Source organism: Eubalaena glacialis, chromosome 8 (assembly GCF_028564815.1).
Source record: "Eubalaena glacialis isolate mEubGla1 chromosome 8, mEubGla1.1.hap2.+ XY, whole genome shotgun sequence".
NCBI classification, from domain to species: Eukaryota; Metazoa; Chordata; class Mammalia; order Artiodactyla; family Balaenidae; genus Eubalaena; species Eubalaena glacialis.
In genome coordinates, this window is record NC_083723.1 from 114,706,543 (window position 1) to 114,720,624 (window position 14,082).

The 14,082-nt window shown below is 42.5% G+C and overlaps 1 protein-coding gene across 2 annotated transcripts in view; it reads left to right on the plus strand.

The window, feature by feature from the left end:
- Positions 1-14,082, plus strand: part of TBXAS1 (thromboxane A synthase 1) — a 149,499-nt gene that overhangs the window by 27,840 nt on the left and 107,577 nt on the right. For both annotated transcript variants that reach the window (XM_061198097.1, XM_061198099.1), the window contains exons 2-3: positions 6,786-6,879; positions 9,597-9,649. In XM_061198097.1, the coding sequence (XP_061054080.1) occupies positions 6,786-6,879; positions 9,597-9,649 (147 nt within the window). The remainder of the gene's footprint in view (positions 1-6,785; positions 6,880-9,596; positions 9,650-14,082) is intronic.

Consider the following 14,082-nt stretch of genomic DNA (forward strand, 5'->3'; position numbering starts at 1 on the left):
AGGTCGCAGCCAATGTGATAAGAAAAGAAAATGAAAAGTGAGACAAAAGGATTAGGAAAAAAAAGAGAACAAACTGATATTATTTGCATAAAATAGAATTGTCAGCATAAGATATCAAAGAGAATCCACATGTAAACCAGAAGAAATAATAAGAAAGTTTAGCAGGATCATGATTACAAGATTGGCATAAAAAACAAATGGTGTTCCTACACATAAGCAATAAAAATAACCAATATATGTAAACAGCAAAAAGATACTCTCTGTGCATAAAATTACAAAATGTTACTAAGACAGAGAATGAATCAATGGAGAGATATAACATACACACAGATGAGAAGACTCAGTGTTGTAATAACATTGGTACTAATTTATAAATTTAATGCAATTCCAATAAAATTTCCAACAGGATTTTTCATCAAACTAATTCTAAAATTAATATGAGAAAGTAAGATATACTTTCTCTATACTATATACTCTCTACATAAAAAGGTGTAATAGAGTTATAATAGTGAGGCATTGGCATAAGTCAGACAAATGGATCAGAATAGACTCAAGCACCTATCTTATGGAGGTGTATGATGGAGGCAGCATTATAAATCAGTGGGCAGAGAGGGGTGGTGCAGCAAGCACACTGTCTCTTTGCCAACCATTTATAGAGATGCACTCAGCTGTGGGGCAGGATTATTTTTCCCAGGGTCCCAAAGACTTATCTGTTCTGATAGGCCACCTCTTACTGTAGAACCTGGCTTAACACATCATCTTCTGATGATTGATTTGGCTTCTCAAGTACCTGAAAAGGAGGTGCTCTGAGTAGATACATCAGTTTCTTGTTCCTGGAAAAGGATACCTACTCTTATAAATTAGTTAATGAACATTCTGGTTTGCAGGTTATATCTTAGGAGCTAACCTAACTGCTACTAACTGACACACGAATGAATGTACACTAGATGGTTTCCAGCCCTGAGAGCAAGGTCAAGAGAGGGCACTGAACATGAAGATGAGGATGTGAAAAGAAAAATGAGGTGCTAAAAGGGGAACTGAGAAGACATCATATGGAAACTCTATTTCCAAGAACTCCTGTCTTGAGGCATGACTGAAGCAATTTCTATATAGTTTCTTTAATTGTTGTTGTAGGGGAAGAATGGGGCAAGGAAGAAGGAAACAGAACTTAAGTCAACTAACAAGACTGTAGCTAGTTATTTTCTAAACAAAGTCTGTTCAGAATTCATCTGCTAATCCTCCTCTCCCTGCCCAAATGTGTGCTTGGAGTCAACTCACAGTCACCTATTGATGACTGCTCATTTCCCAACTAGTTCTTTAACCAATTGGTGTAGCACAATTCTGCCTGCCACCTAGATAAACTGTGGTGGGAATAAAGGGGAAAAAGAAAGAGTAATTTCAAAATTGGGAAATATTTTTTAAGTTGGAGGACAAGGGATGGCAAAAAATGTTCTCTCTCTCTCTAGGAATGAAAAAGAAATGCAGACATCGAGATACACTGATGTGTCTACAAAATTTGGAAAAACTTTATGAGAGTGTTTGGTGAAATGGATACACTGACACTGAGACTAACTGGGACAAACTCTCTGGAAAGCAATTTGGCATTGCATGCCAGTGTTTAAAACCAGTGACTCAGGGATTTCAGATCTGGATAAGCTTCATTTGTAAAGTGCCAGAAAAGCTTGACGCATAGAGATGTTCATTGTTGTGGCATAACTTAAATTAACTAAAAAATTGAAAACACCCTAAATATGTAACAATAAGAATAGTTTAGTAAATTATGATATGTCCACAAGAGGAATATACAGCCATAAAAATAATATTCATAAAGGATTCATAACATGGAGATTTTTTTTCTTATGGTAAATGGAAAAAGTGGAAATATAGAGAAACAGAAAAAAATTACAGAGAATAGGATCTCAGATATATAAAAAATATACTCAGAAAAAACTACAATTATAATAAAATGACGGTAGGCTTTCTCCCTAATATTTCTAGATTTTTTTGCTCAAATTTCTGTCAAGCATTTCAAGATTCATTTTCTGGAAAGCTAGCAAACCTCACCTTCAGCTCCCATGTCTTAAAATCTTTTGAAGAGGCAAAAATTTAAGCCCTTGTCTAATAAAATTTCTGATGTGGTCACAACCTTTTATGGAATTGCTGGCAAAGCCTTTAATGGTCGTGCATGTCACCAAGCGTAGAGTAACCATGACAAAGGGCTTCTCTTCTTCAAAGTTGGATCAGGTGGGTTACCTCGCACCCCCAGGCTTTACCTCTTCCTGGAACACCGTGATTTTTATCCCAGGAAAATTGATATTTGCCAAAAGAATCTTTCACCATTTCAAAAATATCAATAGCCGCTGAAATTTCCAAAAACAGCTCACTAAGTAGAGATTCTTTTTTTTATATATATATATTTATTTCTTTATTTTTGGCCCCGTCGGGTCTTCGTTGCTGCGTGGGCTTTCTCTAGTTGCGGTGAGCGGGGGCTACTCTTCACTGTGGTGCAGGGGCTTCTCATTGCAGTGGCTTCTCTTGTTGCGGAGCACGGGCTCTAGGTGCACATGGGCTTCAGTAGTTGTGGCGCATGGGCTTAGTTGCTCCGGGGCATGTGGGATCTTCCTGGACCAGGGCTCGAACCCATGTCCCCTGCATTGGCAGGCGGATTCTTAACCACTGCACCACCAGGGAAGTCCCAGTAGACATTCATGGATAGGGATTGTGAAGACATAAGGAATGGGCCTAGGAGCTGGCTGTTCCCAGAAGCACACAAGAGAGAAGCCAACTCCTCTATGGCCGCTGCTTAAGATACACAATGAGGGACTCTTGGAGGACAAGCCATCATTTGACTCTTTTCTACTTTGGCTCCAACCTCAATCAGCTCATCTCTTTAATACACAATTTATCAAAATGTCCCCCAATTTATCATGAGCGGCTGCTTGGGCAAAGCGATGGGCTGACCACTCTTGTTGAATACATCAAGAAAGGGCTTTGTCTTGGGGAAGACAAAGTATTGGGGAATTTCTTATGTTGAAAATGATCCCATGTGGTTCCATTTATTTTGAGAATGGACAGTAGAAGAAGCACCACTGGTACGGCAGGATTTGTATCCTACAGGGATAACTGACTACTTTGGTTGTAGAAGTAAAACCAAAGGATGCTATCTGAAGCTACTACATATCCTTTCTGTTGTCATTTTCCAACTTAAGTATCCTTAATGTAAACAATGATAGATGTTCACGTTCGTAATTGTGGAATACACTTGCATTAGTTCCCATCAAAGAGAAGCTATTCTAAAAATCGCAACATGGTGGCTGCATGATGTCTGCATATTACCTGATTTACTAGCATCCCTGGCCACCAGCACTTTTTCGATGGCTCAGGACTTAATGGCCCAATTTGACATAAAAAGTAAATTTCTTTCACAATGACAATTTTTTAAAAAATTTATTTATTTATTTTTGGCTGCGTTGGGTCTTCGTTGCGTCTTCATTGCTGTGCACGGGCTTTCTCCAGTTGCGGCGAGCAGGGGCTATTCTTCGTTGTGGTGCGTGGGCTTCTCATTGCGGTGGCTTCTCTTGTTGCAGAGCACGGGCTCTAGGCACGTGGGCTTCAGTAGTTGTGGTACGTAGGCTCTAGAGCGCAGGCTCAGCAGTTGCAACGCACAGGCTCAGCTGCTCCGCGGCATGTGGGATCCTCCCAGCCCAGGGCTCAAACCCGTGTCCCCTGCATTGGCAGGCGGGTTCTTAACCACTGTGCCACCAGGGAAGCCCCCCACAATGACAATTTTTAAGGTAACATGAGACATTAAAAAAGATTTTTTTTTCATTGACTCCCTAAAACTCATTCATGGGTATTCCTGGTGTACCAGTTTCCTAGAGCTGCCATAGCAAAGTAACACAAACTGTGCTTAAAATACCAGAGTTTGTAGTCTCACAGTTCTGGAAGCCAGAAGTCTGAAATCAAGGTTTTTGCAGGACCATGTTCCCTCTGAAATCTGTAGGGAACAATCCCTCCTTGTCTCTTCCTAGCTTCCAGTGGTTTACTGACAGTCTTTGGCGTTTCCTGGCTTGCAGCCACGTAACTCCAATCTCTGCCTTTGTCATCACATGGCATTCTCCCTGTGTCTCCATGTTTCACATGGCATCCTCTTATGAGGACATCAGCCATAATGGATTAGGGGTCCACTCTACTTCAGTATGACCTCATCTTTAATTACATTTGCAGCCACCCTATCTCCAAATAAGATAATATTCTGAGATACTGGGGGTTAGGACTTCAACTTATTTTACGGGGGTGCGGCTGGGGGGTTAACACAATTCAACCCCTAACTCCTGAAGTCCATGGATTCTGGTTTAGGAGCCTGTTGAGACAGAGCAGAGCCTGGGACCAGAGAATATGAAACATGGATGCAGAGAAGGAAATGGGAGCAAATGGAACCCACTATGTAATTTTGCTCAGAAGTCTGGAGACAGTGATCTCTCCCTGCAGATTTTAGTGCAAGGCCTCTAGTTACTGATGGCAACATTTGGCCAATTCCTAGCTGAAGACGCTTAAGTTCTATACTTGACTCCAGGCTGCAAACTGAAGTTTATGGTTGTGTCCAGAACATTCTCTGCTGATGCCATATGCTTGGAAATGTCTGAATTTTGTGCAGAGACACACAGTGGTATTTTTGTAAGTGGAGTTACATAATTAGGGCATGGGCTTGCATGATAATTAGCATGTGTAATTAGGCACAGACTTCTTGTCCTTTAATTAGACAATCAAGACATCTAATTACAAAATTAAGATGTAATTACGTGGCCCAAGATCGACATATTTCTTTCTACCCATTAGAGATTACATTTAGAAAATAATTCACAAAAACTGATGAAAAAATGAACTAGAAACCAGATTTGAGGATGCTGAAGGGAGTGTTAAGTGGACTGGTTAAGTCTCCTCTGGTCTTTCCTCTTACGTGTGAAGGGGGTTATTTAAAACATCATCGTCTACTTGAATAACTTTTACACACTCTGCTGTCAACCTTTGGCATACACACTAATGAAGAGGAATGTTGGCATGACTAATCCACGTAATTCACACATGGCTCTTGAGTGTGGTTTGTAATTACACTTGAACGTGGACTTAAATGGGATGTCCTGGGGATTCATTCAAACCCAATAATGCAGCTATATGGTGGAAACCTTGGTCGGGAGAACTGGAGGAGAGCCCACCTTCCCCTTCTGCCCTAGCTTGTCTCTCCCTGTGGCCACTTTAAAGGTAGATGCTTTGCTCAGAATAACACAAATCAACAGTTAACCTGTTGTCCTTTCCCTGAATATTTGAGTATTCATTGAAATGTTCTTATTTTAAGTGCTCCTTATTGGACAGCAGGCAGCAAAGGGGAAGGCCCGAGTCTACAGCAAACATTCCATCTTTCTAATGATAAGTGAGTCTTAGAGCAGTGGGTTTTTTTAAGTTCCAGTACTCCTATGAAGTCTGGCTGTATGAATATTCTCTATATTTTTCCTTGCTCTTAAATTGAGATTTGGCTGATCTTTGCATGATGCTAAACACCCAGTTTGACTCATTAATTTTTCTGAACTAACTGAACTTTTGACCTAATTGGCTGGCTGATTAGGGATTACAGCCATATGTCCAGGTTTTTCTAAGCCAATTCTGACTTTCACTGTGTTATCCCTCTGTTCCCATAAACTGTTGAAATATCCTAGTAATTCCAATGTTTTGACAGCCACACTGCACTTCTCAGACTGCCGCTTTCTCCTGGAAAGTGGCACAGAAATCTGTCGGGCCACGTTTCCTGATTTTGGGTAAGGAAAATATGCTTCCCATATGGTTTCAGGCCATGAAAACAGACATAAAGAGTTTGTAAGTGGTTGGTGATGAGGTCTTGTCTCCATGGTGTGTCCCTTCCATCCCTATTTTTTATTTTTCTCTATTAGGCCATGGAATGTGATGAGGGAAAAATTATGTCCAGGGATCAGTTTTGACCAAGGAAAACCACGTATTTGCACAGGGAACTGATTTTTGCCATTGTTACTTTTTTTGCTTTGCCTTGTAAGACAATTGTTCATGGTAGATTTAAAGGCCGAGGAGCTGAAGTGGGGAGAGGTGCAGTTTGGTTGGTTTTTTTGGGGGGGGGGGTGCCCACGCTACACGGCTTGAGGGATCTTAGTTCCCCAACCAGGGATCGAACCCGGACCCTAGGCAGTAAAATTGCAGAGTCCTAACCACTGGACTGCCAGGGAATTCCCAAGGTGCAGTTTTAAAAAAAATTTACTGGGACTTCCCTGGTGGTCCAGTGGGTAAGACTCCGCACTCCCAATGCAGGGGGCCTGGGTTCGACCCCTGGTGGGGGAACTAGATCCCGCACACGTGCCGCAACTAAGAGTTCGCATGCCGCAAGGAAGATCCCGCGCACCTCAACTAAGACTCGGCGCAGCCTAAATAAATAAATTAATTAATTAAATTAAAAAAAATTTACTGATGGAAATTGTAGGTGGGGAAGGGGCATTTGGGCTACATCATCTCTAAGCGGACTTCCAGCTAAGAGATCTGAGGATGACTTGATCTCAAGCCTGTTAATCAGGAGGAGTTTACTGAGCTCTATTCATGCCACTCGCTCACCTCTAGGCCTCCACCTCTTCAGTCCTTAGATGCTGTCAACTGGAAACTTCCTCCACCCTTACTTCTGGTGAACTCAATAATTCTGATTTCTAACAGGGCCAGAAGTGTGAATGCAAACCTGTGTCTTGGTTTTTAAAATGTGCTTTTCCCCTCAGGTACTCCACATCAGCATTTTCAAGACTAGAGAAGCTGGGCATCAGACATCCCAAGCCTTCTCCTTTTATTGGAAACTTGACATTTTTCCGCGAGGTAAGGGCTACCTTCCACTGTCTTTTGGCATAAGCTGCTTTGAGCCCAGTGCAGCTTTACCCACAAAGCATTGCTTTCGTCTAGGTCGCCCACACCCAGGGAGGTCTATGTGCGAAGGCGCCACGGGATGAGCCTTCCTCTGCTTGCATCAATTCTTATGTGATGAGAATGATCCCTCATCAATACATACTGAGTCCTGGCATCCATTCATTCATCCAAAAACCCAATTAATGAGTGTCTAAGGTGTGCCAGGCCCTGGAATGTGGAAGAAGTAGAAGTTGCCCATGCCCTAGCACTAGCGTGGGTGGTAGAGATGGTAGCTGAGGTTGTCCTTCAGAGGAGAGGGAGTTCCATCAGGGCTAGAGTCATCCTGGAGGACTTCCTGGAGGAGGGAGTCTGCAGGAGCGATAGACACAAAGACAAGGACACACACACCAGGTGGGGAGCAATGACGTGTGTGATTGCACCATGTGAGAAATAGGGCACAGCTTGGGAAGCAGCCTGCACTAGAAAGAGGAGATTGGGGAGTGCCAGGGAACACCGCTCTGTGTGTGTGTGTGTGTGTGTGTGTGTGTGTGAGAGAGAGAGAGAGAGAGAGAGAGAGAGAGAGAGAGAGAGAGAGAGAGAGAGAGAGAGACAGGCTAGATCACTGACAGTCCAGAAAGGCAAGTGAAGAACTGTGCGTGTCCCATTACTGGTGCATAGAAGTGAGGAGGGGGACACCGAAGAGGAAGATTTCTCTGCAAGGGGGAAGATTTAGGTCAGGTCTGTAGAATCCAACTGCTGTTGAGGTCTGGATGTGAAGTGGTGAGGGCTTGGCCCGGGTGGAGATGAGAGTGAAAGAGAAGAACAGCGGAGGCAAAATTAGTAACTCTTGTGGCGAATCAGGTGTGGAGGATTCAAGGGAGAATGGCCGTGAGTTGACAAAAATCAAAGGTCGGGAGGTTGGCTGGTTTAAGGAGGTGCCTTTGATTTGCCAAAGTAACATGGAAGTGGAAATGCCAGAGGGCATTTGGAGATAGGGGCCCAGGACCCTATCTTCGAAGGTTATTTTTTTTTTCTCACGTTGGGTTTTCTCAGAAGCCAGATGATTTATTCTGCTAACTCCTGGGGGTGCTGCCACCAGACCCAACGTCAGGAGCCTACAGATCCTGCGTGTGAAGAGCCACTAAGCCAAACAAAGGCAGGAAGGACGAAATTGGGGCCAATCCTGATAATATCCCCTTAAGATCTCTTTAGGATTTCCCCACCCCTGCCCCCGGAAAGGCTGGCCCTTGGCGTTAGATAGAAAATAACATAGGCTATTTCTGTCCTTTTTCCTTCCCATCTCAGTTTCTCTTCTATTCCTTTCTGTCCCTTTCTCAGTCCAACACCCCTTTCCACTCTTTATTGCTGTTTCTCTCTTCCCAGCGCTTTTTTAAACACCTCCTTCTCTCCTATCTAGCTCAGGGGTGGCCAGGCCACAACTTTCAGCTCACCAACAGCGTCTCATCAAGGCTCCCCATGAGCTCCTTGGAGCAAGTGTGAAGACATTTCTAAGCACCAAAACAGAACAACAAACCAGATAGGAAATTGAAGCAAATAAATGTCACATATTTCTGGGGGGAAATGATCAGTTGCCTTCAGTCGAGTAATTAACTTAGTCTCAACATTTTGAGGAAAGCTGTATCCCCGTCGATGTGACAAGAACACTGTGCCCTGCCTCTGGATAATTTCCACATAGGCTCCTTTTCTGCTTGTCATCCTTGTAGGTGCAAACCCTGCCAAGTTCTCGCTAGAACATAGTTATTTCATTGACCGTTGCTACACTCACGTGAGCTTTCCTTGATAGATGGCAAGCTTAGACGGCGTAGCTAGATTTAATGAGCCTGGGACAGATTTCCGTTAAGAGCATCCACCTGTTCTACCCCCAACTCTCTACTCTCACCCACACGTTGTATATCTGCCTGACCACTCCATTCCCACAGCACAAGTCTAGAGCGTTTTCCTCTCCTCTGCCTCCATCCATCCCAACCCGAGAATATTTTCATGTTTACTTCTTTCCCACAACACGATGGATCCAGCCATCTCCAAGCCTTCACCCATACCATCCCCCTGTGTACATCTGCACACATACTCCGCCCCTGCAGCACAGTGGGTCTAGCATTTTCTGACCCTCTACCCCTACTCCACCCCATGTATATCTCCAGGAATCCTCCTTTCCCACCCCAAAGTGTGTCTAATATATAAAGTCGCTCTAAGGTTCTTATGCTTTGAATATGTTGATTTTAGTTAAAATTTAACTTGGATCATAATTCAGAATTTGTGATAATTTGGGTACACTCAGCAGACATTTACGCATATAGTGGCTGTGAAAAGAGGTTTCGCCCAAAATAATAATAATATAAACCAAATTGCAGAGGAGAATGTGAACGTAGTTGAGAAAGCAAACAATTTTCAAATATTTTAGCAGCAATTATACAAAAACAGGATAAGTACAGATGATCTCTTCTGTCCATTAAAGCAGAGCTGACTGAGACTTTCTCTTGGCGATATTGTTTTTTCACACAACTAGTTTATTCGAATACTCCAGAGTACTTGAAAACAATATAACTTCAATTATTTTTTATTGTTTATGTAATTGTGTTCTCACTATTCCAGACTTTCTTTCTGAATAAGTTTGAATATTTGAAATGTTGTTTCATCTGATTCTTACTACAGTGCTCTGTTTTCTGCAGGGTTTCTGGGAAAGCCAGATGGAACTCAGAAAGCAATACGGACCTCTGAGTGGGTAAGAGGGAAACTCCATTCTTCTACCATATATTTTGATTTGTGTGTGTTGAATTGATATGGAAGGAATGACAAGAATGGGAATGTTGCATGTGTTTATAACTTTTGAGGATCCACAAAGCGAGTGCCCAGCAGTATAGACAGGGCTCCTAGAGAAGACCCCAGGGGTCCCCAGTGTGCACGGTGCTAGCCTGAACAGCACCACTTCCCAGCCTCTAAACCCTGACCATCTGAGTCAGGCCCTGGGTGCCTTGACCATCTCTCACCACTGTGCCAAAGGTGTGCTGCAAAGGACACAATGGCCCTCCACACCTCAGTCTAATTTGCCTTGACAACCCATGGCAAGTCTTTCCCCACGAACTTATCTAAACCTTACTTGGACCTGTTTTGTTCAACCCCATGGGTAAAATATGCTGTCAGCTATATGGCCATATAATCTACTACCCGACACAGTACACATTTGAAAGTTAAAGGGGGTGCTGTTCCTAATTACCCCAGAACAACAGCAGAAACTAACAGCAGAAACTAAGACTGACCTGGATATACTGGGTCACATGGTCACCCTAATTCTCAGCCATGTAAAGTAATATAGGCCTTCCCCTTATTTTTCCTGTATTTTCCCTCTTTATGCTTCAGAGTATGCTTCTTTAAAAAAAAAAAATTCGAGAATCTGACAAACAAACCCATGATCAGACCATTTACCCTATTCAAGACTTAACAGACTTGAATCATCTTGATTCTCAGCACACATCCTTCCACACTGGAGTCCTAGACATTTTAGTCTTTTCTCACGCAGCTTCCCTCAGCTACTGGATGGATGATTTTTGGTAGCTCTTTTCCAGATTTTCAGGTCTCTGATAACTTTTTTAGGTGCAGCAAAGTTCTGTGGTGTCCCTACTGTATATCCTAACGGGGTCCAGTGGTTTGTGAGCCCTTCTATCCATACGACATGACGCTTGTTCCCCCAGTGTTGATTTTCAAAAGGGATTCACTTGTATTCTTTGTGGAAATGCCAGGAGATCCACGGTTTTGGCCAAGTTCTCCTTAGTTTGCTATCACTCTTTAGTTTACTATGTAACACTGCAAAGGTAGTACATGAAGATATTCTACTAGATGGTCGCCGATTAGCTTGTTACTCCTGGATAACAAACTACTCCAAAATGCAGTGATTTAAACACAATAAGTTATTATTGATCATGTGCCTAAGGGTTGGCTGGAATTGGCTGATCTAAGCTCGCCTGGCTGGGAAGCTCAGCTGGGCTTCCTGGTGCTTCTTTCTGCAGGTTCAGCTGGGGAGGTGGCTCATCTAGGCCAGGCCCAGCTGGGGCAGCTGTGCTCCGCACTTGTCTCATCCTCCTTGGAATGGTAGGCAAGCCAGGTCAGGCCCTTCTCACGGTGAAGGCAAAGGGTCAAGAGAGCAAGCCCCAAAATGCAAGAACATTTTAAGTTTCTGCTAACATTCTATTGGCCAAACCAAGTTATATGGCCAAACCCAAAGTCAAGGCAGAAAGCGCACTCTGCATGCAGTGAGGCCAAAGCAAGTTACTCGGCCAAGCCTGACACTGATGGAGCAGGGAGATGTATTCCTCTAAAGGAAGAGTGGGGAGATGGTGCATATATTTTTAGTAATAGGGAACTCCACCTCACTCTCTAAGATTCCTTTTAGCTTGGTCTTTACTTACTTTTTTTCTTTTTTTCTTTTTAGTTCATAGCTTCCTGCTTTAAGCATAGTAGGTACTCAAGAACTTATCTTTCCAACAGTCTCATTCTGCAGTTGACTTGACATTGACCTTGGAGACTGTCTCATACATTTCTGAGACATAGCACTGACTCAGAAGGATGGTGGCTTCCCCAGAATTAGAAAAAGGCCTTCCTGAGTTTGAGTTCTAGGAATTACCTCCCTGGAGTACTTCTGTACAGATTTTCAGAGTACAGCCCTTGGGTATTTTAAAATAATTTTTAAATGTCAGATGAAGAGTTTAAATGCCACTGTATTAACTGGTGGATTGTGTGGTGGTGGTGGTGGTGGTGGTGGTGGTGGTGGTGGTGTGTGTGTGTGTGTGTGTGTGTGTGTGAGAGAGAGAGAGAGAGAAACAACTGATTTCCTTGACAACAGGATGTCCAATAAACTTTCACCCCCAACTTTAACACAAGGTACCCTTTTTGTTTCAAGAAAACTTAAATCATAGAGATTTCAAGTGAGGTTGTAGAGAGAGAAAATGCGGTATCAACTCTGGTAAAAAGGGAGAAAAATGAAAGGTGATGGCATAATTTCTTCATACAAAGCTATCAACTTTTTCTGCTTTAGAAAAAATGATGAGCCTTAAAATGCTGACTTCTTTTTCAATGTGTCCACTGCTGGATTGGGAGGCACTGCAGTGGTGGGGTAAAGTCCTGTTTGAGCTCTGTAACCTGGGTGAGACTCAGTATGCTTACCTTTTCAGATGAAAGGGCTTAACTAGTCTATATTTAAGGTCCTTTCTAGCCCTAAAAATTATTTTGTTACTGCTTAAATTTGAACAAAATGGTTTCACTGATTGGGAATGGCAAGGATGGGCCATGATCAATGAAAGATCCTTCTTTTAGGAAATGATTTGGTTTGAATTGTCTTAACTTTTAGACTCCTTCTGTCATTAGGAAACATTATTGATCCCATATTGGTCCCCTTAAAATTGAAATAGTAGATTGATTCATCATTTGACAAGTGAAACCCCATGCAGTTGATGTCATACAGAGATGCATGTGTCCTTAGATGACAGGGCAGTACTATATGTTGGGAGAAAATGTGGGCAGAGGGGGTCTTCTCTTTACTCTGTACCTGAAAACCAAACCTGATGATTATTTATGCTTATTATCTGTTGTCACCATAGCAACTCAGTCAGAGTTTGGGTCCCAAAACTGGAAACCTGCTTCTTCCCCTTTTCCCTTTCCTGCTTTGAGGAAGGTAGTGCTGGAGAAGCCTTCTGCTGAGAGGGGTTGACAGCACCAATGTTTATTACCATCACCACGACCACCACTGAGAATCCAGTGTCTTCACCAAGTGTCTAATTATGCCGCCTGCTTTGCTAGGCCCTGTGCAAATAAAACTATGCACATTGTCTCTGGCTCCTTTGAACTTGACTGTAAAGCAGGAGGGCTGGCATGCACACCTATACAACTTTTCTTCACAATTCATGATTAGAACGTCCTTGAACTGCACGTTAGTTCAGTAGCCCCCTCCTTTACCCTCGAGGGGTATGTCCCCAGACCCCCAGTAGATACCTGAAACCACAGATAGTATTGAACCCTATGTAAATCATGCTTTTCCTGTACATACATACCAGTGATAAAGTTTAATTTATAAATTAGGCGCAGTAAAGATTAACAACAATAGAACAATTATAACAATATATTGTAATAAAAGTTATGTGAATGTGGTCTCTCTCTCTCTCTCAGAATACCTTACTGTACAAATTTAATGCCTTTTCCATCTTAACTAAGCACTTATCAGGCACTGTGGCCATAACTTTTACGGTTTGTGGTGTGGCAGCAAAACTAGCAGAAATTTCTTTTTCCTTCTTCACAATTTCATGGATGGAAGATTCGTTCTTACTGAAGATCTTGGCAACCTCCGCATATGATTTTTTTCTTTCCTTATTAAGTGGAGAACTTCCACCTTTTCACTGAAAGGAAGCACTTTATAGCTTCTCTTTGGCATATCCAAATTGTCAGTATCATTACTCTTGTACTGTAGGGCTGTTATTAAGTAAAATAAGGGCTACTTGAACACAGCACTGAGATACCACGACAGTCGATCTGAAAACTGATTTGGCTACTAAGTGACCAATGGGTGGGCAGGATATGCTGGACAAAGGGATGAGTCACGTCCTGGGTGAGTTTTATGGCAGGAGATTTTATCACACTGCTGAGAACATTTTAACACTTAACCATTGAACACTTATGAAGTGTTTATTTCCGGAATTTTCCACTTAACATCTTTGGACCACAGCTGACCACAGGTAACTGAAACCAGGGAAAGCAAAACTGCAGGTAAGGGGGGACTAATGTACCCCTGGCAACATAATACGAAGAAAGAAAGGCTTTACTGCTTTAGATAACCTTCAATTAATGATTACTTGTTAACTCCTTCAGTCTGAGATTGAGCCCCAAACTGGATTTATATTCCTTCCCAAACCCTAAAAGAAGAGTATCAACATAATCATCATACATTTGTGATTGAGTGTAAACAGGATAGAGATTATGTTCCCTCCAATTCGTGACTGACTTTGTAAGCCAGTGGATGACAAGCATTTATTGTGCTGTTACCATGAATTACTTAGAAATACATACACAGCAGCCTAAGTTCAGCTCACGTGCAACTCCTAAAGGCTCCTATCCAAAGCCCCTTTTCCCCTTATCTCATCTCTGTTGTAAGTGGTAGCTCTGCAGTTATTC